At 36.8% G+C, this 26242-nt stretch overlaps 1 protein-coding gene across 4 annotated transcripts in view; it reads right to left on the minus strand.

Annotated features, from left to right (window-relative positions):
- Positions 1-1818: 1818 nt before the first annotated feature.
- CNTN6 (contactin 6) overlaps positions 1819-26242 on the minus strand; it is a 177277-nt gene continuing 152853 nt past the window's right edge. For all 4 annotated transcript variants that reach the window (XM_077772914.1, XM_077772915.1, XM_077772913.1 and 1 more), the window contains 9 exons: positions 25940-26098; positions 25677-25826; positions 22881-22951; positions 15419-15653; positions 15191-15306; positions 13638-13824; positions 3785-3897; positions 2863-3031; positions 1819-2004 (listed from right to left, as the gene is read on the minus strand). In XM_077772914.1, the coding sequence (XP_077629040.1) occupies positions 1904-2004; positions 2863-3031; positions 3785-3897; positions 13638-13824; positions 15191-15306; positions 15419-15653; positions 22881-22951; positions 25677-25826; positions 25940-26098 (1301 nt within the window). In that variant the 3' untranslated portion in view covers positions 1819-1903. The remainder of the gene's footprint in view (positions 2005-2862; positions 3032-3784; positions 3898-13637; positions 13825-15190; positions 15307-15418; positions 15654-22880; positions 22952-25676; positions 25827-25939; positions 26099-26242) is intronic.

A 26242-nucleotide genomic window follows, 5' to 3' on the forward strand; every position in this document is an offset into this window, starting at 1 on the left:
TCCTGATAATAGTAGTGTGAGGATGTTAAAAGATGTGCCCAAGTCTTTACTAAGAGTAGAGATTTAAATCAATGAAGAGCCAAAGCAGGTGCTATTTAGTATTAATGCCAAATTATATTCCAAAAATTTTAGTATGGGTTGACAAATAATAAATAGTAGATATTGAATAATGTATACTTTTAATACTCCAACAATCATGAATTAAAACACAACTGCAAACCTGTAAGAGTTATTGATTAGAACTGCCTTAGCCCTTCAGACTCATACACATACGACTATGTATCTAATTCACTTAATCAGGGGCAACAAAAATCTCATAGTATATTTGACTCTCAATCTCTGCTTTGCAGAGGAAGAACAAATCTTGTCTCTCACTAAGTTGAGAAAACCATTGAGACAATGAGCCACTGGTATTTCTGATTAATACAGATGTGTCTTGGACAGGCAGCTGTTAACACAAGTGTGCCAAACAATATTAGCTTTTGCTTATTTATTTTGCTCCCTCAAAGCACAGCCATATCTTAGGGCATAGAGGAGAATAAGGCTCATTAATTTGTACTGTATGCTTGACACACTATTCAGGCAGGGAGAAATTCCAAACTATGAAAAGTCATTGTCCATCTGCTGCTGACTACACTGGGTATTTTAAATAGCTCTAAAATACATTAGAAATGAAAAGAACAAAATCCAGTTTTGAGGACTGTGTGATTTGAGGGTTGTGAGGATAATTCAAATATTTTCAACGTACTTAAGAGGCTATACCATGTGAAGAAAGCAAAACTAGGGTGGCCATTTCTCAACCCTAGCTCCCCAAGATATCAAGACTGATTGGCTAGGAGGTAACACAAGCTTCCAGGAGGCCAAATTCCTCAAGGCTGTTTGTGAAGGAAATGGATGGCCACATAGAATGGCATTGGCCTACTCATTAACCTTACCTGCACCCAGCTTGCTTTCTCCAGAATGTAGTTCCAAGAAGTAGGACCACTGACTGAAAAAGTTTCACCTTACAGAAGAGTCAACCCACAAAAATCTTTATAAGTTTTGGACAGTGTAGGATTACTTTTATAGTTGTAGGGAAGATTGGAGATATATATCCAATCTGTTACCAGGTTTATTTATTATATGAAAGCAAGGCCACATGCATTGCTAACAATTTGTAATAATTACCTGAGACTTGTTCATGCAATTTTTTCTTAGGAGATTACAAAATTGATTAAAAAATTAAATTTTGCTATGAGAAATTGCCTGTGATATACCAGACTTGTTAAATTGTTTTATATGGGTGCTTATTTCCCTTCTTTTCTATTTCTTTACCATAAAGCACTTTCTCCTGCCATTATTATTACTGGGATTCCTAGACAGGCAAGTTGAAAAGAAACATCTAGTATGTACATATATTATTGGGTACAAATATTCCTCATTCAGAAGTAAAAGCACATTACCCTTTGGAATAGCCTACATTTTTAAAGAATCCCAACTATAAACAAATAATTACATTTTATTCCAAGTAGGGTTAACATTTTTAATACTGATGTAAATCACCTGGCACATGTAAAAATATACATATTTTCTGTAATAACTCAAATATGTTTCATATTTATCATCGTCATCAAGGGGAGTTATTCATACTTTCCATATAAGTCACTTACAAGCTACAGAAGTCACAACTCCACAGATTATTTGGCACTTTCTGAATATATGAAATCATGTGCAAACTTTAAAGTTCAAAAATGTTTAAAACTGTTTAATTAATGCACCATAGATATTCACAAGATCTTAATAATATACACTTTTTTCTTTCCAAATAAGTCTGTAATAATAATGGATTTTGTGATGGGGGCTGGAGAGCTTATTTACAGAATAATTTGCTTTCAAAAAAATTCTCAAAGATTTATGGTTTTATTCATCGTATAAGTGGCTGAATTGCAATACAGTAAAAAATGATTACAACTGACAGGAAATAGATGCTAAGCTCTATGATTGGAACTCCTCTGGAACTCAAACCTGCAAAATAGAAAAATAAAAGGAAACATTTTGAGAAAAAAATACAATTGCTTGTTAGATTAATTTTCAAGACCCAAAATACATACTATCATTTCTCTTCTAATAACATGCTATGGTACAGCAGTTTCATTTTCATTATATAATTTTAGAAAGTCTCTTTAGTCTTCTGTCCTAGGATATCTGTTTTAAATGTAAAAATGAAAATGCAAAATGCCCAAATTGACCAAGTCTGATGGAAGGGCAGACTAGGATATGCCAACATGTGGTGTCTGATGATTTCACCAAGGCACAACTTCAAGCAGTTGAATAAGGATTCATCTGAAGCAAAAATAATAAACTTATCATGTGCTAAATCTTACTGATTGGTGTAACCTGCGTAGAACACTGTATGGAGAGGATCTGAGATTTGGGACTCAGCTCAGTATGCAGGGCATTATTGATTAGTGATGCCTGCCATGGATATGGGAATAAGGGTATGAGTACATGTGTTTCGTATTTTCTGTCCCTGCTCCCAGAAGCCTGTGAGTACCCACAGAAAAACTTCCTGATTTTTGTACCAAGAGAAGTAATTACGCACCAATGACACACAGTTGTGTGTTTTTGTTTCCTTTTTTTCTTTTTGAGAATCAAATGAGGAAACATGAAACTGTTTGTAATATGTATGCATGTTGCAAATTTGAGGGATTATTTAAAGAAAGATTGACTCATCACCTCTTGTTCACAACTGAAAATGGAAACACAGACCTTTTATTTTTTCACCCAACATTCAAACAAGAATTGGAAAGCTTCAGAGAGCCTAGATTTCGGCTGCAGCTGTCCAGATTCAAAATCTACAACAGCGATGGTGACTCAACTTACTTGACATTTTTGGAATCCTAATTTCCTCACTGCTGCTTCCATCCCCACCATCACTAACTGTTCTTATTTCAATCAAGTAGTCTTCTTCAAACGGAACTAGAAGCTCAGCTGATGTATTGTTTGTCTCCAAGATATGTGTTTTACTCTGTCTGTTTTGCCGGTACAGAATCTGAATAAAATAGTGAATCAAAGTTAAACGGACGTGTTGTTTTTTTAAAGGTCCAGACACTCTTGTGGAACACGCTACAACATATCATTATAAATGCTGTCCTCCTTGAATGGAAATATCTGGTCTATGCCTTTTCCTTAAATTTAGTCATAAAAAAAAAAGATTTTGTCTTTGGCCAATGCTTCTGAAATGAGAATAGATTTATCTCTATTAATTAAATAGCTTGAGGCTACTACTTTTGGAGCTTGCTGTGAAAAAGTCACTGGTTAGTTTGGACCCATTTCAAATGCTGGATACATGCATTTGCCAGAAGATGATGTCCATTACCAGTGACAGAAATAATGTGCTCTGGGTATTTGGCTATACTTTTGTTAGATTCCTTTTATGTTGTTAAAGGTTTATATCCCACTGCAGACTAAGCTCTAGAATTTCTATTTTAATATATTCTTGGATTTCATTCTCATCTCACCTTACTACCCCCACACACCATCATCTTCTGATGGCAAGGGGGAGGCCCCTGAAGAAAAAGTGTTGCTTACTATAGAGTTTTATTCTTGTTGTGCCATGACACAATTATCCTCAGAATATAAAACTTTACAATGAAGAATTTGAAAGTGCCAATGCTAAGCATTTTTCAAATAATTTTTAAAAGATTCCAGTATTTCTATATGTATAAATTTATTTCTTATTTGGTTGTGACACTCTTAGTTCCTTAGTAACTTAATTAATAGTATTAAAGGAAAAATGAAATACCTTGTAGCCCAACACTTCAGACTCATTTTCCATGGTTTTTACATGTTCCCAGTTCAGGCATATTTTAGAGTTTGTCAGCTTCCAGGCAATGTTAGCTGGTGGTTGGCTTGGAGCTTTAAAGAGATAATCAAAGATCTAAATGAATATTAATTAGCTCGTGGTTACTGTATGGCCCATCAACATGAAATGGGACAAGAAGTCCTAGATGATTATCAGAAAAGAAGCAAACGGTTTTCAGTGTTATTTGAAATATCATACTAATTCTAATCAGAATAAGCAAATTCACTTAAATCCTGGTCATTTGGGAATGTCTTTGTGACAAACTTATGAATTAATAATAGCTTGTTACATGTTCAGTATTAATTTATTAATCATTGCTGTTTAGTTGGTTTACTTTACCAACATATAAATAGATGGAGGGCTCTGTTATCTGGTGTTCCATGTCATCATCAATCCATGAGTATATCAAACAAATTCAGGCTACGAAACTTTCATACACATTAAAACAGGGGCATTACTTCCTAGTAGTCTTTTCCTTTTTAATCTTGCATTAGTTAGGACTCTGTAACTTTAGGTAACACAATAAACTCAAGATATTATAAGCAAAATAGTAAGAGATTATGATGTATACAGGAGAATCTCATAGAACTCATGGCAAAATGCAGCAGAACTTTAAGAGGGACAAAATAAAAATGTCAAAAAGCCAAGAAGTTCTTTCTGCTTCCCACAGTTGTGTTTGCTGCATGCCCATCTTGCTATAAATGCTATAGACCTCTTTGTCATTCTCAGTGTATTTGGGAGAAATCATGACTGTTCTCCATATCTGACATTTGAAATCTACTCTGTTCAGAGATAGCCCAGGCTAGACGCCCAGGAGAAAGACAATGATTGATTACATTTGGCCATGTCTATCGCACTTTAATCAATTGTGGCTAAATGCTAAGAAAAGTGCATGTCATTGAGTATAGAGCTGATGGAAACCCAGAAAAGAGAGAATCATTACAATCTGGGTGCTCATCCCAAAAGATGTTTACTCCAAATCCAAAATGCAGTTTTTAGTTCCCAGAAATTAATGCTGACTAGGAGAAAGGTGGTAAGTAGTAAAAGAAGATGGTCTTAGAATCAGCCTTCTAAGGTACTGGATCTAGTCCATCTGGAGGATTTTACATACAAGAAAACTAGAGTCCAGGTTGGTAGGCCAGTTATCCAAAAGCAAGCAGTTGAAGGGTGGCTGTGTCACATGAGAATCCTGCTCTCTTGATTTCTAAGCCAGTGTTCCTCCATGACAACATGCTGCTTCTCAGAGATTTGAGTCCATGTGATTATTTTTGAGATTTAGGAAACTGGAGGGATTAAAATAATTTAGCTGGAAAGCAGAGGCAAAGATAAAACTACCCAGCAAGATGTTTTTGGCATCTTATTTGAATTTGTGAGGCTAAATGAGCATAATATTTAACTCATTATAACACTGATGGAAATGATTTCTTTTGGAGCTTTGACTCAACTGCTGTTTTATCTCTTACAAGTCCCGGGAAGAGTCTCAGGGTGTCTGGCATTGCATTATCTTATATTCCTGTTGGCATAAACCCACAAGGACATTATTCTTGTCCACCTAGTTACTTATACCTCAGCTGAGACATGGCCAAGATACTTGTTTCCCGTCTGTGCTTCCAATGGGGCTCAGTTCATATTTTATAATGGATTTGTCACACTGACAAATAGTTATTCTTGATTGTGCTTCTTTAAATGTGTCTTTTTCAACTCTGTTTTATCAACCACTGGCACAAAGGTTGGCCCATAGAAGACATACAATTCATATGTGTTGAATAAATGACTACAATAAGATAGCTAAACAAAAACTACTCCGAGTCCTGAGTGATTTTCTCAGGTTATATTGATTATGTACTGGGCTGTGGGCAGATCCATAGGTGACACAATGTGGCCCATCCATTCATTTCCTATAATCAGGGTCAATTGCCATGGACAAACCTTAAGCAATTCATTTGATTTATAAGACAGACAGGCCAACTGGCTTACCCATTCTCTAGTACCTTTCTTGGCGATATAGACCCAATCATAATTAAAGGCCTAAGAGTTTCACACTTAGTAAGCACTCAATGTATGTCTGTCAATATGTTTTGTTGCTGAAGGACTAGATTGCAACAATAGTTTTGTTAACTATTCTCCCTCAAGTATCCCAGGGTGCCTTTTCTAATCTTTTTCTCAGTTATAAAAGAGATAATATAAAAATTCTCAGAAGATACCAAAGTTTTAATATCTAGTATGCTCTTGTGGCACATTTCTTTTATCTCTGTTCTTTAAAATGAAGCACTAACATTAACGACATTGTAGAATCAATACAGGGAAAATATAAATTCACTCCTTTGATGTCATTGGCAGTGATGGACTTCGAAGTTTCATCTATTTTTGTGTCTGTTTTGTAGTTCATTCAGAGAAAAAGTACTGTTTTTAACACTACAAATCCACTGGCGAAGCTCCAGGCTGGGAGAGAGAACTGACTTCTACCAACTATGTGGACAAGGAGTTTATAACTATGGTAATGACATCAAACTGGTAGCATTTGTGTCTTCATCTACTGAAGTATAAGTAAAGTATTCTATGGACATAAAGTGAGAAACGTTCTACCAGGAATGAATCCTTGGTGTGAATGGCCAATGGCATAGATCACTTAGAATGCTTTGCTGTCTTGCTATCTAGGAGGTGGAAAGAACTGGCCTTTAAAGTCAGAGAGATATGAATCTGTATCCAGTCTCTTCCAAGAGGCCTAGTTTTTCCATCTTTGGGAGGAGTTAAAAATCTCCTAGTTTATAAGATTTTTAGCTTATATACCATAAAATATGAAATGTTTAGCACTTGGTTAGTGGTACATGTTAAAAAGCTCAAAAACTGCTAATTGTCTTTCCTGAGAGTAACAGTTCTCCACTCGGATATTATGACATAATCAATTTTTTTCAATTGTGTTCAAAGTATTTTTAGTAATAATATAATTCAAAGTGTGCAAATAATCCACTTCTTAAATTTAATTAGGGTAAATTTAACATTCTCCCTTAAGAGTATTGCTTTTACTTGGCTTCTTCGGACACTTTTTAAACAACAGACAGGGGTTCCTGGGTGGCTGAGTTAGTTAAGCGTCTGCCTCTTGATTTTGGCTCAGGTTATGATATTGTAGCTCGTTGAGTTTGAGACCCACATTAGGCTGTGTGCTGGCAGTGCAGGGCCTACTTGGTATTCTCTCTCTCCCTCCCATGCTCTCTCTCTCTCTCCCTCAAAAATAAATAAATAAAACTTAAAATTTTAAGAAAATCTCTTGTAAAAAAAGACAGATAAAGTGGTAGAGTTTCAGCTAATTATCTGGGAAATTCTTTCTTTCTTATCTTTGTCCATAAGGATGACTCCAATGCCAATGCACTTTGTCTAGTATTTAAATAAAGTTTCTGAAAGTTGATTTAGAAAGTTGCTTAATACAAACACTATTAACAGTTCTGGTTTTATGTGCTTAATGTACATAATTAAACTGGATTTCAAATATCCATGATGATACTGAAATTTCCATTACCGTGAAAATCTAAAACGCTGTCACATGGACCATATGAAACACATGCCATGGATATTTGTACCAAGTTGGCCAATAGTAAACTCAACAAAACAAGCCCTTTTCTAATTTTTAAAAGCTTTCTAGGCAATTTTCAAAGACAAAATCATTTTCTATTAATCAAATGATGGAGCAATATTAAACTAGCCCTCTACAGTTCTAATGGTTTCTTAGTGATCAATTTTTCTGTAGATGGCATTTATATTCAACTGTAGTTCACACTGTGAACTCAATTCAAAAACAACTTCTTATGTTACACTTCTAAGTAACACCATGGGGTTGACATTTGGGCAAGAGAGAAAGAACATAAGAGCAAGATGAAATAAAAGCTTAATGCTTCCTTTATGTTTAAATATGGATTGATTGCAAATTTACAGCAAGAAAAATCCAGCACGGAGTACTAGTCAGTCAATGACAGGGGCCAAATTGAACCAAAATTTACAAACACTTTGTGTTGCTGGGTCTGAATATTTCTTTCTATATAAGCAGTAGTGTTTTTTTTTTTTTCTTTTCTTTTTGGAATGGATGTAAATATTTTTCTTCCTTTGATTGCAATCTAAATTCCATTTAAGTGATATCTGTGCAGATCACAATATATTTGCAATGTCCCTCAGTTTTCTTTTAGAAATAGACCATTTTTCACTAAGTTATGATTCTTGTTAAATCACTGATACTTACTTTAAAAAACCCCAAAAAGGCCATCATCATCATCGCCAGTAACAATATTAACAAAGACTTCAAAAGCTTTGCATATGCTGTTCTTCCTATTTGGAGATTCCTTTGTCCACTAGCTCTTTTTTATGATTCATGCCATATCAAAATATATACCCTTCACTACACAGGTCCTCCTTTTTAAGTATTTCTCACCCTCTTATTCTCTTTGTGCTATTTTTCTTAATTTATGATTATTTAATTTTTTGTTTTGCTTTGTTTTCTTTCAGGTTACCTCTCCACTATATGCGAAAATTGCCTGAAAGCAGGGATTTTGGTTGTTTAATCTCCATCAGCCACCTAACCCAATGCATAGCTTGTATGAAGCACTATTTTTCTTGAGTGATTGACTGAATCATCATGCTTCCAAAAAGAGACTCTAAGTCTTCTGTTTAGCTTGCCCAATCAGAATAGGCAGAGATTTTGGTAAATGTGAGCTTTGCTTTCTGAGAATTTACAATGGATGATCAAGTATCAGACTGAAAATCTAGACCGTGACAGTATGAATGTGTGATGGATGCAGAATTTTTGCTGTCACCACTATTCTGAGGTAATCTTGATGTCATTTCAAGGACATGGAAAATCAAAATTAGATCCAGGGATAGCATTTGGAATCAGAGCTATCTTCAATGTTTCATTAACACCATTCCTCATCTTTGCTTTGGTTGTCCTTTCATGACCCTTGAAGAAAATTTCTGCAACGATTTACAAAGAGAAAGACAGTAAAAAGTGTTTTACTGCTTTAAGAAATGCAAATAAAGTGAAATCCCCACTACAGAAGAAGTACAATATGTTATGATACCTTGAGCTTTTGCTGTATGGCAGCCTCTGGGGCACCTTGGTGTACATAATATCCTTTAGTTCCCAGAGCAAACTCTGGAGGAAGTTTCATCAGTTTTTCCAATGAGAAAATGGGTTCTGAGTTATCAGGAAATCAAACCTGTCACACAGGTAGTACATGGTGGAGCTGAGACTCACAGCCAAACTTCTTTCACTCAGGAATCCCTTTCTCTTTCCAACACTCTCTCACAATGGGCCAAAGTAGTGGAACACTCAGGAAAATTGCAAATACATTAAAGGGGAAAATAGGGTAAAGTGACAAATCAGTAGGAAAGATATTTGACTGTTGACAGGCATGGCGGGGGCATGCCACACTGAGAGAATATAGGAAGTTAGGTAAGTGAATGTTGAACTGTAGAAGATCAATAATTCTGGTGTTATTAGGACTAGCTAGATCAGGATACAAAGGGAGCTTGGGACAGATGGTGAAAGATCCTCTTAGCCTTTGTTCCGTGGAATAGAGGAGACAATGAAATTTTGGAAGGGGAATGGGTCATGATTTAATTTTAGGAGGAAATATCTAAAGACCATTTGAGATTTCCTGAAGATTTGAGAGTTTGGAAAGAAACTATTTAGATGGTTAGAGATGAATATTACAAATTAGCGCAGTGTTCATGAGATGAAGAGATTCAGAGAATCCATTCGTGTTCATTGTGTCTCAGCCTAATGGATGCCAAAACAACCTTAGTAGGCCTTTGTCTTCATATCTAGGAATTAAAATATGAAACTCCTTGATTTGTTGTATTAACTAAATGAAATAATATATGTGGAAAATTAATACAGGGCTTAGGATATAGACATGCTCAGTATTTTATAACCGTGGTCAATTGAATAAGGCCATTCCCTCAAACATTTCTATATCCTCATTCCTGGAACTTGTAGGATTAGTACTTTTTAAAACTTTTTTGTGTTTGTTTATTTTTGAGAGAGAGAGAGAGAGAGAGAAATAGAACATGAATAGGGGAGAGGCAGAGAGAGAGAGAGGCAAAGAATCCTAAGCAGGCTCCAGGCTCCAATCTGTCAGCACAGAGCCTGATGAGGGCTCAAACCCGTGAATCACAAGATCATGACCTGAGCTGAAGTCGGATGCTTAACTGACTCAGCCACCCAGGTGCCCAAGGGATTAGTATTTTCAAGTTTCCCTTTTCTTTCTTGATTAAACGAAACAAATATAAACCCTTGTAATTCCTAATTTTAAAATATTTACTTGAGAGAGAGAGAGAGCATGAATGGGGGAGGGGCAGAAAGCGGGATGGAGGATCTGAAGCAGGCTCTGCACTGACACCGGTGAGCTGATGTGGGGCTGGAACTCATGAACCCCGTGAGATCATGATGTGAGCTGAAGTTGGATGCTCAACCAACTAAGCCACTCAGGCATCCTCTATTTTTTTTTTTTATTTCGAAAAGAGGACTGCACAGGTGTGATTAAATTAAGGCTCTTTTGATGAGAAGCAATCCTGGATCCTCCAGGTGGGTGAAGTATAATCCTTATGAGGGAAAGACAAAGGCAGGAGGGCAAAGTCAGAGTAGATACAATGACAGAAGCAGAGAGAGAATCACAGGGAGATTTGAAAATAATAATCTGCTGGTCTTCAAGATACAGGAAGGGGTCAGCTAAGGAGTACAGATGATCTCTAGAAGCCAGAAGACACAAAGGAACAAATGTTCTTCTAGAGACTCCAAAAGGAGCACAGCTTATGCCAACACCTTGATTTCCAACCACTGAACCTTGTTTTTGACTTCTGACCTCTACAAGGGTACAGAAATAAATTAGTCTTGCTTTGAACCACCAAGTTGTGGAAATCTGAACAGTACCAATATGAATTGAAAACAATTTCTATTCTATTTTCGCAATGACAATGATACAGAATGACAATGATACAGAATGTTACAGAATAAAATTAGAGGTTTAATTGGTATTCAAATAAAATGAGTTGGAGACGTGCAGAACTTCTTACTCTCAAGTCCTTTTGGCTGTGTCAGTGAAGCATGCAGACTGGTGAAAGCCAAATTTAAGAAATATTTGAACAAAATTGCCATAAAGAAATTAGGAATTATAACGGTTTTTGTGTTTGATTTAATCGAGAAAGAATTTGAATGTGTAAAAATACTAAACTTCACTTAAAATTTTCTGAATATCATCTCACTTTTCTCTCAGCAGAAACATTCTAACATTACATCTTGGGGGAATTTCTCCTTGTTAATCATACTGTTTTCAAAGGATATGTTCCACACTCTTTGATGATGATGAGCACGTGTTAACACTCAGACAATCCACCAATGATCATCTTAGCATTTAATCCAAATTTTAGTTAAGGCCACTTGAAGTATCCAGTACTTGAAACAGGTCAACTGAACAAATCTGAGATCACCATGTCAAAAATAAGTTTTCTACTTAAATACATAGAACAAGTTAGCATAAACTAATGCATGGTTGGTTTAAGTTGTATGGACAATCAAACTGGCAAATTCAGGTTACAGAAAAATAAATTATTTTTAAGACTTTTTAAAAGTTTGAGTCCCAGTCCACCTTAAGATGATCAATAGGAACACAGGTAATATGAGCTGACCTAAGCATTGCCTCAATAACTGCACTATCATGTCTCTCTGCTTATGACGATATAAACGTGTGAGATTTTATCTTTGCACATTTCACTCTTGATATTGCCTGAGATAGGAACTGAATTATTCAGAGGAGTTTCTGTGAGTTTGGCATCTAAATCAGCTAGAGAAAATGCCTGGACAATCTTGAAACCACTGGAAATTTCTATCCAGATTTGAAGATTAGCTGAAAAAGGTTAGACTCCAGAAGCACATATCATATGCATATACGGCAGTGGCTTCATTGATTTGGCCAACATGAGATAAAACAGGAGGAGAAAGGGAATTACATTTCTAGCTAGTCAGTTCTTGAGGATTGTTCATGACCCAGTCTCTTTCAAATTATGTGGATTGGAAGAAAGCTGGTTTAAGAATTATTGGTCCCACTCTCCTCTTTGAATGGACTGATTCCCAGAGGCTGTTGGTTCATCTGTCTGTTTCTTCTTTAGCATTTCACAGCACTTTGTGTTTTCCAAGGTGCTCCTATAATCAGCACCTCATTGGTGCTTCACCAATGATTTGGGAAAGGGGTGAAGGCAGAGAGAACTTACACTTAACAGATAAGAAAATTAAAGCAGAAAAATGGAATGCCTTGTCCTGTTTCAGGTCATGAATCAGTGATTTATCCGGAATTAGAACACAGGTCTTTGACTTCTTGCCTGGTGATGTGGACATAAATGGATCATGTATTCTATAATCAAAGGTTTAATAACTGAGATGGTTTATAAGTTCTTTTTGGATAGGACAAATATATGTGTATGGAAAAAAACTTTATGTCACTTGATTTTCAAACTATGTTCAACCACCTTTTTCAATACACAGGAGAGAAGAATACGGCATTTAAAAGCCAACCATCCTTTTCCTATGTATCCATCTCTTAGTCTTCTTCAAAATTAAACAACTCTATTTGAACTATATAATGTTTGAACTGTTTCTCAAAATTCAGCAACTATATGTGAATCCTCTTATTTATTGGGATTCAGAGACCAAAGAATGTGCTTTTAAAAGCCTGTGAACAGAAATAATTTATGTTTATGTACAACAGGTAAGGAATATACCAGTATTATACAGTCATAAAAAGGACATATGGCAGCTATTACTAAATCATATTTGATCACTGTGCCTCATATTATAGAATACTTGTGTACTACCAGACTCACTCATAGAACATAATACAGCAACAATCAACTACTCATCCTTTATTCAGTAGGCCTTGCCTATGTGAAAGACAGCTGGTGGACTATTAAGGGAGTTAAAAAGAAGCAGAAGAGTTAATTCTTAAATATGAGGGACTTCTAAGTACCGTGTAGTGATAAGCTATTCTAGAAAGAAAGAGCTAGACATCTGGCAGTGCTAAGACCACACCAGAGTACAGTCTAATTCTCAAATGATAAACAAGACAAATTAGAAACAAACAAAAAAACCCATTTACTAAGCATTTACTGAAGTATGTACTAGATATATTCTTTAGGTCTTTCACTTTAAAGAAAGCCTTGTGAGGAAATAAGTACTATTATTCACACATTTTCCAGGTGAGGATATTGAGATTCTGCAAGATGAAATAACCATTCAATAATCCAAGAATGAAAGGTCAGGGTTTATTTTTTAATGTTTATTCATTTTTTGAGAGAGAGACACACAGCATGGGTGAGGGAGGGCCAGAGAGAGGTAGACAAAGAATCTGAAGCAGGCTCCAGGCTCTGAGCTATCTCAAACTCATGAGCCATGAGATCATGACCTGAGGCTAAGTCACTCAACTGCCTGAGCCACCCAGGCAACCTAAGAGGTCAGGTTTTGAACTCAGGTTGGGGGAGGGCATCAGAGCCCATGGTTTTAAACAGTACACTCTTCTGTCTTCCATCTATATACTCAGAATATTTTCTTTTTTGGAATTCCTAAAAGATCAAAATGTTTTTTTTTTTAATTGTTACCCGAAAGTTTCAACAATTAACTGTATTAAAGGGACAAACTCATCAAACAAAGCAGAAGGTAAAATGATGAGGTGGGAGGAATGAAATGGAGATAAGCAAAGGAACATGTTTCTATTTATAGATGAATCTTGGTCCCTGCAGTGGGATGCATACTTACGAGACTTTTTGGTGGTAACATTGACTGGAGGGCTTGAGGGCCCTGCCCCCGCAGTGTTGTAAGCTCTCACAGAAGCAAAGTAGATAGTATTAGCTTTCAGCCCTGTGATGTTTTTGGTTGTGACATTCCCACTGACTCTAATTTTCCCAATCATGGATTCTTTGGAGTCATCTGTCCAGTATAATATCTGATCATTAAAAATAAAGAACAAACAATTCATTGTTTCCCAGCAACTATCAACCATGGTAGGGTATGGGAAGAAACAGGAGCATAAATAGAAGAGTATTTTCTAATTACAGTGGTTATACAATAAAAACAAAATAATCAAAGTCCAAGATTTATAGGGAGGAAATTAAAAAATAAAAATTCACAATGGAAATTAGAGAATCTAGAGGGTTTTTTTTTTTAGGTTACCAAAATAAAATATTGCATGAGCTACCTAAAAGGTTATCAGCTTTAACAAAGTGTATATAATAACTTGGACCAAAGCAAGATCCATACCATCAATAACAGACTTCAGTTATGTTTTGGTCTTGATATTTCCTCCAGAGTTCTTTGAGTGACATGTTAGTTAATAATTCAACTTATATCAGGCTCTTCCTATACATTTAGCCTTGATTTATGCACAGTGAAAAAGACAAAAGAGAATAAAGTTTGGTGCCTGCCTTTGAATCCCTTATAGTCTAGTTGAGAGGCTAGAATATATAGACAAATAAAAGGCAGAGGATGCTTTCCAATAAGTGAAAAAATGCTGTGGGAATTTGAAGAATCCCAACATCAGGGAGTGATCAGAGAAGAGTTAGAAGAGGAAACTAGAGATGAGCTTTCATCAATAAATAGGATTCAGATAAGAGGTAAGGCATTCCAGGATTAGAGTAACAGAGAGACCTATCATATGAATAGAACTTTCTGTTTGAACCAGAAACTGCATTAAAAACAAAAACAAAAACAGTGTAAGGAGCAACTAAAGGGGTTAAGAATTATACTTTTACTGTAACTCTAAAATAGATTAAATGTGTAATCCATTTGGGGAATCACTGGATTTGCAAGTTAAAGAATAATAAGTAGGTAGGAAGTCTCATTGTTTAACTTTGTGAGAGCTAAGGCTCATAAATGTGATTTACCTCATTCAGTACAGACTATAAAGGACAGGTTAAGGAAAATCTAGGGTGTTTTTTTTTTTTTCCTTATGATTTAACTGCCTTTTCAAGATGACTACATCTACTCAAGTCATGCTCCAATTCAAAGACAGCTTTTTCAGTGAAATTCTTTTATGATTCAAGATCATTGAGGATTGGACATTTATTATTCCCCAAGAAACAAATATGATGGTGATTTGAAGATATAAATGAAGTAATCACGTGGCCATTTTAAAAATGGCTACCATTTGTTAATTTGCTTGCCTAAGGTCACCTAGAAAGATCTCTTCTTTACTCCACTCCACAGCTATAGACATAGAGTATTATATGCTAAGAACTAGGTTAGCAGTACTGAACAAGAATTTGTAATTAGCTAGCATATTCACAAATGGAAGTGAGATTAATGTGGATTACCTCATAGCCCAGCACTCTTCCAGTGTTTCTATTCCAGGCAATAGCATTCCATGAAACCTCCATTTCTGAAGCAGAAAAACTCTGGGCAGAAGTTCCTCTTGGTGCCAGCTGAGGTTCTATCATTCAAAGAGAGACACAATCATCTTTAGTAGAGTGGTTCATGGAAAATGAATGCAGAATATGCATACATTCTCAAATCTGACCATTCCAGGGCTGACCACAACTTACCATCTTCCCCAGAGTAGACAATGGACACAGTACTCAGAGATCCTTCTCCTTCATTATTATATACACCCACTTTCACTTCAAAGGGAGAGAGGGGGGTGATGCTTTCATTTCTGTAAACAAACCTCGATGATTCCACAGATGGTACTCTTTCCTTGGTCCAGGCTGTTGAGCCAACTGGCCGCAACATGATGATGTATCCAAATTCCTCTCCATTCTGTAGTTCTTCTGGAATTGACTTGGGCAGAAGTGATCAAGCACTGAGTATTTACAAAAATATTTCATAAAGCTATTATAATTTTTATTGATTAATTGGCAATTTTTTGTGTAGACAAACACGGATGTTAACCATGTTTAATGAAACATTGAAAAAATAATAATACTTTTATTTGAAATACCAAGTAGGAAAATGATCCCAATTAAAGATATTCAGATAAATAAATGAAAAATTTAAATGGAAATGTAAAACAGGTTTTACATGTTTATATCTCTTTCCATGATTATTCATTGAGTTGCAATAATGAAATGTAATAAAAATAGTTTAGAAGATTGTGGGATTTTTAAGTTAAAACATAATTTGGATATGAATTTTTAAACTCAGCACAAAATTAACTTATTAACGATTTCAATGCCAGCTTTGTTTTCCTCTCATAAAATTTTCAACAAATTCTTGTAAGATACAGATAATATAAGGATTAGGTAATAATATTTGCTTTAAGACTTATAGAGTATAACTCAAACAAAAAAGCATAAAAGACCTCCTTGTATTTTTAAAACGTACACCTTCATTAGTAGTAATATCAGGGTGTGCTTTTCCAGACATTTTTTAAAGAACAAAACAAAACAAAGTTGGCTTATTCCCACAGTGACCAAATTGTGTAAGACTCATCTAAAACCTAAACTTATTAAAATTACGAAACAAAAATAGATATAAGTTCCCCAGAACTCTACAGATATAAATAATCACATGAAATAAACACAAAAAATAAATGTATGCTTGAATTTAGATAGATATTCCATCTGTTTATAAGAAGGTTGTATTTAAAAATCTATGAAAATGTAGGCTTGTTTTTAAGAAAAATTTCTTTCTTATCTTTTCTTTTTGAAATATTTTGATACACTACTAAAGGCATGCCTGATAGGACATTAATCCTTGAGTCCCACATGCCTACATGTCCTTTTCTGAGGTTTCCCTTACCCATACATATCCACTCACTCTATCAAATTATCCCGAGACCTGGACCACATCTAATTAGGCAGCAATGGGCACCAGAATCAATGGGGCCATCTTAAACACTATAAGGTGCTGGGTGCCAAATCTTTGCATTCTGTTGTGACTGATGGACCCCATGGATTCCTCTCCTCTACAGAGTTTGAATATGAAACACAGGTGGGGCCAATACTTGATAAACTTAGAGTAGGCAATCTGAAAAAAATACACAATGAATACAGTAGGGAAAATGAAGCAGTAGAAGCTGGGAGGAAATGGCAGCTATAAATCACATAGAGAAGAGACAGAATGTAGCAGTTACTGAAATAGGAAGCTGTAAGTAAAGGAAAGAGAAAGGAGTGAGTGCAAGCAGGAGGGACTATTGGAGCGGGAAGTGGGCCACCAGAGTAGCTCGAAGCAGACTAGAGCTCCTGGGCTCTGAACAGTGGTGAACGATGTTCCAGTTCTTCATCTGACCTGCCTGCTTGGTTAGTGAGACTTTTTTCCATCTTCATTACCTCCCACGTAGCTTTAAAATAAATCCCCATTAACTGAGACGACCTGAGCTGGGCTCTGTTTCTTGCCATGTGGAACAGTCTAACAAATACAGAGAGTGAAAAGAGGAAGAAAATATACAGCTCCTAAAACCTGGGGAAGGAAATGTTTCCTTGTATTAACACTTTCACAGGGAGATCAGAATTAACACAGTTAATTTTTGGTGAAATGGAAGAGATTTATGAGACCTTAAGCTACTTGCTAGAGCATTAGATATGTTTTGATGCTCCTCTGATCTCAAATTTAATCAAGATCTTTAGCTCATCTGAGAAAGTGAGGGACTTTAGTTTTTGTTAGTCAAGACAATTTGTGTTTCTCATGATGTTCCCTCAAGATCTGAGTCTAACACACATAGTTTAGATGGTGGGGGTGGGGGGACGGGGGAAAGATACCTATTTTGGGTCTTCATTTTATTCTTCCCATAGGGCAGGGGATAAAGAGCTGTTTAAGATGGTCAGAACAAACGTTTCCTTCTTTAAGGAAAGCCAAGTGTTCAGTAGAATAAAGAAATTCAGAAATTCTTCTGGTAGTTAAATCTATTAAAGTTGGTAAAGACTAAGAACAGAATCTTTATTTACAAAAAAATTTTAATGTTTAATTTTGAGAAAGAGAGAGAGATAGAATGCTAGTGGGGCAGGGGCAGAGAGAGAGGGAGACACAGAATCCAAAGCATGCCTCTGGCTCTGAGCTGTCAGCACAGAGCCCGACGTGGGGCTCAAACTCACAAATTGCGAGATCATGACCTGACCTGAAGTTGGACACTTAACTGACTGAGCCACCCAGGCGCCCCTAGAACATAATCTTTAGTACAGACCAAGGACACCAAACTGGCCTAAGAGCCAAATCTTGTCTGCAGCCTGGTTTTGAAAATAATAAACACAGTCGCAACCATTCATTTATATATGATATGTGGATGTTTTTGATGATGATGGGGGGATGGGAAGTTGTGAGAGACTGTGTATAGTCCACAAGGCAGAATGATTTTCCTGACCAACCCTTTAAAAAATATATATAATATATATTTATCAACTCCTAGTATAGGTGTTTATCTCTTACTCCACAGTGCTTTATCCCCTATTCCTAATTTTATAGTCCTATTTCATATAACATATTTACCATAAGTATCTCAAACTTGAGAGTATCTGGGAGTATAACTTATGGTAAGATGGAATAAAGATACCCTTAAAAAAGGAACTGGCATTTACTACATTCCAAAAGTTACATATTGTGTCTAGGTTGCTGGAAACAAAACAAACCACAACAAATAAATAAACACAAAATACGCATTACTTTGGCACTGGAGAAAACACAAGGAGGATGTTTATTATTATACCATGGTGTACTTACATGAGCAGCAGTCTGGGGTGACCAGTAAAGCTGTCACTTATAAACCGCAGTAGATTCTGAGTGAATTTAGAATGGTCATAGGATGTGCTTTAGTTTTGGAAGTCAGTCAGATAGTATTCCATCTACCATAGCGATGACTTTGGTCTGGAATGGTCTACATTCTCAATGTCTTTTTTTAAAACATAGTTTAGAGAAGGCAGGGTGGTACCTTTCCTGACCTTTTGCCATGCTGGATTAAGATTGTCTTGTCCTGTTGACCTCTGAACATTCAGACATTTTTAAAATTTATTTTTGTACCCCCACTGCTTGGAACAGAGTTCCAACATTCATTTATGTTCACTGAATTTGAAAGAGCTGCTAAATGCCTTCTTGGGGCTTTAACTAATGTATGTGTTGCCTTCTAAATATATATAACCTATTCCTTAAAGAAGTTTGGGCATTGGAAGAATTTGGCTCAGTAACTGAATATACATGATGCCAAATGTGAATGATAAATGGGAAACTACATTCATTACTGCAGTTTCTGCAAGTATCTACATATCTGATACCTCAAGAAAAAACACACAGAGGAAATTACTTTGACTTAATTTTTTTTTAAATAGAGGCCAGTAAATGTTTTCTGGAGAAGGCCAGATAGTAACTATTTTCAGAAATGGGAGACCTATGGGCTCTTGCAACAGCATGAAAGCAACAACACATTACACCTGAGAGGATGGGTATGGTGAGGGAGAATCTGTGTATGAAAACAGGGAGCAGTCCAGGTCTAACCAAAGGTGGTGGTTTAAGGAAATGTGCACACTATAAATCAAGGAAAGATTTTTTTTTCTTGTAACTGACACTCTATGAAAGAATAGTATACATAGGGAGAGCCTGGATGGTTCAGTAGGTTAAGCATCCAACTCTTGGTTTCAGTTCAGGTCATAATCTCACAACCTGAGCCCCACATCAGGCTCCATGCTGATGGTGCGGGGTCTGCTTAGGATTCTCTCTCTCTCTCTTTCTCTGCCCCTTCCCTGCTTGCTCTCTCTCTCAAAATAAACAAATCAACAAAAATAATTGAAAAAAAAAAAGAACAGTATACATAGGATTTCCCATTCATCTCAAATATCGAATGTGCAAAAACATTTAACAACCTTGTAATTTCTGACCTTAGAGGAGAAAAAATAATGCATGAAGTCAGGCAAAACTCCCTGTGCACTATGGTGAAATGTTTATATGGCCTTCAAAGAATACTGAACCCCAAATAACCTACTTACCATCACCCAAAATCAAATGTCTTATAGGCTCACTTGGGAGTCAATGTCTTTGTGGGAAATGTGTTCAGAGGATAGGAATAATTTGATTCAGTTACTGCTTAAGGTGGAGAGACAGGGACTTGTGCCTATCCTGAACCATGACATCATGTATGGATAAGTGGAATTCTAATATAGGACAAAGTAAAAGAGTATGAAACAAGACCTCTGTGCTCAACTGCTGCATTAGCCAACACCCATATCACATTTCTTGTTTTTTCTTAATTTTAATTAATTAATTAATTTTGAGAGAGAGAGAAAGATTGAGCAGAAGAGGGGTAGAGAAAGAGAGAGGGAGAGAGAGAATCCCAAGCACCCTTCATGCCATCAGTGCAGAGCCTGATGCAGGGCTCAAGCCCACGAATTGTGAGATCATGACCTGAGCTGAAATCAAGAGCCGGACGCTTAACTGACTGAGCCACCGTCATGCCCCTACCCATATCACATTTCTAAGCATTGGTGTTCTTATCTGAAAGTGGTGTTACCCACCTCCTAACATCGCCTTGAGGACTGAATGACATGAGTGCCCAGTGCAGCACAGAAGCCTTGTATGTGCTCTACAAGTGTTGTTCCCTCTCCTTCAGGACTCTGAGAGGGTCTTCCCTCAGTACACATCTACCCATCCAATAGGCACTCCGGCAGGCCACACCACATTCCAGGCACTGTACTGGGCTCACAATGTGTATGTGAAACTGCATGTTCAGAAGAAGGAATGACTTTTAGAGTAGTTACACCTGGCTTCTGCCTCTGTCATTTAGAACTTTGAGAAAGCAACATCTCTGTGTAGCAGTTTCCTCACAGACAAAAAGGGGTTACTCCCACTACTACTCTTTCTCCATATGTAATGTATTTCTGTAAGGAATAAAATGGACCACATAGATATACAAGGTGTTTAACTCCTGCAAGGTCACTTACAGATGCAATGAATTATACTTACACAACAGCAAGGTTTCTAAACCTCGGCACTATTGACATTTTGGGCCAGATATTCTGTGTGGTGGGGGCTGTCCTATGCATTGGAGGATGTATTACAGTATCCTGGCCTCCACTTAAAAACAAACCTCCCCCAACTTCTCTGTCACAACCAAACATGTCCTCAGACACTGCAAAATGTCTCCTGAGAGACATAATCACTCCGTCTTCCAGTGAAAACCCCTCTTGTGTATGTCAGCCATGATGATTTTTAATTAAAACATCCATGGCCATCATGCTCTTAGGCATAATATTAAAATGTTCAAGGAAGTGGCTGCTTTGGCAGTATGAAAGTTGTTATCAAAATGTCAGAAACATGCTCACCGGTAATGAAAAAGGGCAGGGTTCTTTTATCAGTTATAGCTGAGGCTCAAAGCTGACAACAAGGTTATGACATAATATGCATTCCAAAGAGAGGCATCAAGCCATTGATAGGCAAAATTTAGTCCATCTTCTATGACAAAGGTATATCAAAGAAGTGTTTGTTTCTTAAGGGTGAGATTAGTGGGAAAATATTTTCTCTGAGAGAGTTATAGAAAAAGCTGTGCATTCCCACCCCTCTACCAAAGGAAAGTAAAGGGGTCACTTCTTATCATTTGCCTCACCAAGTGGAGAGGCCTCACAAAGAACCAGTTGGTATGTGCTCTCTGAAATTTGGGACACATAGGTTTTTTTAACTGACAAATAAATACCTGAGAAACTTCTAAAGGAGAGCGAGACCTGGACAGCACACAGTGGCAGAGTGGAAAGAGGCTAAGCAAGCATGCACTGTAGTCCTAACGAACACACAGCAAAGGTGTTTGCTGAGGTAACTGTGAATCTCATGCAAGGGACCTGTCCATGAGCAGCTTTGAAAGGGACTCTAACCACAAAGACCGTCTAGAAGTGGAAAACAATCTACCCTAGAAGAGGCTGGTATGAACCATGCCAGACCCCAAGAACCGAGGAGACTTTCCACCAGTCAACTGGCTTTGCCCCAAGGAATTATAACTAGAAGTCCCCAGTGGGGGACCTCCTGGATGCCCCTCCCCCCAAACAGAAACCAAAACCAAACAAAAAAACAACTACCCTATGAAATAACAGCAGCTGATGGGTACAGGAGGGGAAGTAGGTGGGAGGGGGATGGGTGAAGTAGGTGATGGAGACTGAAAAGCACCCTTCTCATGATGAGCACTGAATGATATATGGAATTGCTGAATCACTACATTGTACACCTGCAACTAATATCACATTGCATGTTAAGTATACCAGAATTAAAATTAGAAACTTAATAAAAAAATAACAGCATCTGGCCATTTGCCACTTTTGGAATACATCAAAGTCAAATTACCAGTGTACCAGCAATCAGGATCTTTTCAGTACTTTTCCTCTTCTCCCAGCCTAAACCCACTACAACCCTGGAGAAGCAAGAAGTAACACAGTGGGTAGGAAAGGAGAAATTCCACAGCAGAATGGGGAATAAGTAAAGATCTGACTCTACATTGCCTTTCACACTGTAGAAGACCTAGGCTGAGGCAAGCCCAAGCTACTGGAAATGAGAAATGTTAGGTTGGAGGAAACTCTGAAGTATATGATAATAAACCAGGCTGAAATTTATAACAAGCATAAAAATGAGTCTATATGTAAATTCATAAGAATAATAATCATAAAAGCTACAGCATTTGCCCAAACTTCTGTCTAGATGCAGGGAAAGGCTTAAAGAACAGTGATAAGAAAAGAACTGTTTCTACTTGCATGCCAAAGAGTTTAACTCGTGCACAAGAGAATAGTTCCAGAGATAATAAATACAATAATGTCTAGTCCCTCAAGTAATAATTAAAATGCTACTGACAAATCTAAAATAGACATTGAAGTTGTTTTTCTTATATTTGGGAGAGAATTGTGTTGAGTCAGTTATCCTCTCTCACTTGAGTAGAAATAAGAAAAGTTTCCAATACCTCCTCTAAGTAATTCATCATGGGGAGTCTTTTATACCACGTATTTTTATATATTCTCTGTAGTGATCAAATAAATCTTTTTGTTTTTCAGTATTCTTCCTGGCCAGCTAAATCTTTTTCTTTCAAAATAACTCAGTTGGACAGAAAATTACCTCCCACGTAATGACGAGTTCCGAACGACTTCCTCCACCTCCGTTGATGTTTGTTGGTGCCACAACGGGGACTAAAAGCAACCAAAAGAAATGTGGGATGGCAGTTATTAAAGTACATCTTCATCAGGAGGAATTTTGTTTTTAGATTTCACCTTTCAACATCTCATGCTGCACATTGTGAGACAGTCTTGCATTTTTAATGAACATAAATTATGTTTACACATATCCAAATTTCTAAGGGAGAGGACACAGTTGTGTTTGATACATGAGCACCCTGGCTCCAAAATTAATTAAAAATCGAGTAACATCGTGTATTTGACATTATTATGCATCATCTACTAATTGGCAAAATGATGTTCCATTCAGATGGTAACAGTGACACTGCTGATTTAGTGCCTAATTATACAGTTGTGCTGTAAACAAGTTACTGAGGCAGTATATTAATTAATTCTTTTTTTAATAAACAAACTAAAATGATTTTTCTTTTTTTTTTTAGTCATCAAGACAGTTTAACATTTAAAAAAACATTCTTAAAAATATGCAAGTAAATTCTTGTTATTGTAACTCTGTGTTTAACTCACACATCACTCAGTACGGAACAGGAAGGGCTCTTCCCCCTCACCTTTCACTTGCCAGCTAAGAAGCCTGCCTCCTGTCAAGGATGTGATTGAGGGGATTGTCTCCATTTAACTCTAGAACTCTAAGGCTCTGTAGAAGAACATTCCAGACAACAATCATTTTTTATGAATTAGAAAACAATTATGCCCTTCGAGTATACCCTTGTAAGGACTAGTATAATGAATAATAAGTAGTTTGAGGCAAATAACAAAACTGATGACAGTTGTATGTGTGGATCTTGTGTATAATCAGGATGGGGTTTTACTTTGCATATGGAAGTGTTAAGATGTAATCCTTTTCACGGAATAATGGCAGATGTATCCTAAATCTGTGATAATGGATATATCTGCAGGATATATATAATTTTAAAGTTTACTTATTTATTTTGAGAGAAAGAGCATGCCAGTGGGGGCAGGGCAGAGAGAGAGAGACAGAGAGAGCAGGCTCAGCACCATCAGTGCAGAGCCCTACAGAGGGCTGAACCTACAAACTGTGAGATCATGAACTGAGCCAAAATCAAGAGTCAGTCGTTCGACAGACTGAGCCACCCAGGTGCCCCTGCAAGATATATTTTTTAAATGTTGAAATTATGCAATTACCTGTCTTCGACCATTTGGATCAAGATCCAGAGGTGGGAGGTGGGAATGCCTGGGTATGTTTGCTAACTGCTTGGCAGGAAGTAAACTATGTAACGTTTAATTGCCCATTTCCAGGTTTTCTTCCACCGTGGAGACCATTCAGGCAAATCTAGACTACTTATTTTATTTACTGCCATTTGATACAGATGTTGAACTTTAGGAACAACGTAGCGATATGATAGTCTAATTGTTCTTTTTAATAACAGCACCCATCAGACATTACCCATTTTCATACTCAAATTTACCCTAACCATGTGTGCTTTAATCTTCACATGTATTTAAAGATTGCCTTGTACCTAGACCCTATTTTCTAAGTCTTCCATGGCCTTTGGCCAAAACCAACGTAAATCAGGGTGGGTTCTGTAGTTGTAGGGTTTCCAGTACTTGATGACTTGTGGTGACACTTTTTCAAGACCATTAAATAGTGTACATACATAAGGAAATTATTTTAAAGTATACTTTAATTTGCTTTTTACCAAGTTTCCAATATTCTGGCTAATAAAACTTCTTTTATTGTATTTTCAAATGAACCATATTAAACCTAAAGCCATATTGGGAAGAAGGGTATTAAGGAAAGAAAGAAAGAAAGAAAGAAAGAAAGAAAGAAAGAAAGAAAGAGAGGAAGAAAGAAAGAAAGAAAGAGAGGAAGGGAAGGAGGGAGGGAAGGAGGGAGGGAAGGAAGGAAGGAAAGAAAGAAAGAAAGAAAGAAAGAAAGAAAGAAAGAAAGAAAGAAAGAAAGAAAGAAAGAAAGAAAGAAAGAAAGAAAGAAAGAAAGAAAGAAAGAGTGGAAGGGAAGGAGGGAGGGAAGGAGGGAGTTTGTGCTGGTTAAGCTAAGCCAGTGACAACAGAGTGATTCCTCACTTATATGACTAAGAATGTGAGCTTTGTCAGCTGCATGCAGCAAGCAGATCAAATATTACCCTGGACCTAAAGTTTAGGAGTGGAACAAAAAGGATCCGTTGAAAAAAGCTTAAGAAGGGGTGATTTCTGAGTCAGGTTCCACTTGTATTTTGCTGTTCGGTGAACCAGCTGATGCTCAATTAGTCCTTCTGTTAAATGAGCTTACGATTTACCTCATTTGCATGGGAAATAGTTTATACTATTGCTCAATGAAGCTGCAACTAGGTCAGAGTTGAGAAATAGATGGAAATGTGTGGCTGATTGCACCAACAGAGTCTCAATTAATTCTTGGCTACAACATTTAATAAAACAAGCACTAACTCATTTGCATCTACAAATGTACGGATTCTCTGCTGGAGTTTGGCTAGAAAATAGAGGAGATAAGAGTACAGCTTCAGAAAAAACTCTTATTTTTGACATGCCTGCTTAGCTAAAATCGTTTCTTATTGAACTTATATTTCAGAGAAAATACTCCTTGCTTTGTGTATATAAAAAATGTGAAAATGAAAGCTGCTGGTTTTGTCCCTCTGATTTGGGGCCTCAAATCCTACAAGACCCACAAAAATGCTTCTTACTTTTTTCTTTTTAAGATCTATACCATAGAGGATCTTGTACGTGCTGTAAGACATTAATTTCTTACCTGATGCTTTGGTTCTTAGCAATTCTGATGCTTTACTTGGTTCTCCAATCCCAATGCTGTTCCCAGCAACGACACGGAATTCATACTCCACCCAAGGACTCAAACCAACCACTGTTGCATTGTATGTCTTACCATTGAGAATTTCTGGAACTGAAAAGAGGGGTGAATTCAGGCATCAAAACCAGCACTACTTAACATCAATCAGTTGAACAAACAAATACATCTGTTTTAGAAAATGTCCCCCAAACAATGGTGTCACTTACCGGTTGAAACAGCCTGCCAACCCACAGAAAATGGAGTCCGAGCCTGAACAGTAAATATCTGAATGGGACTATTATTATCCGAACCTGGTCTCCAGCTTAGTTGAGAAGTAGTACTGGAAATGTGTTCCACTCTTACATCCTCAGGGGGACCTGGTGGACCTTGAAAAATACGTTTGATGATAACTATGTTGAAAATTATTAAATTCATTGATCTGGGACAGAAGCAGTTTATTTTTATCTGTTCTGCTTAGAAAATAAAATATTCAACATAATGTATTTTGAACAAATTATTTGCAATAAAGC

This window comes from Crocuta crocuta, unplaced genomic scaffold, assembly GCF_008692635.1.
Source record: "Crocuta crocuta isolate KB4526 unplaced genomic scaffold, BGI_CrCroc_1.0 scaffold489, whole genome shotgun sequence".
Taxonomy (NCBI): Eukaryota; Metazoa; Chordata; class Mammalia; order Carnivora; family Hyaenidae; genus Crocuta; species Crocuta crocuta.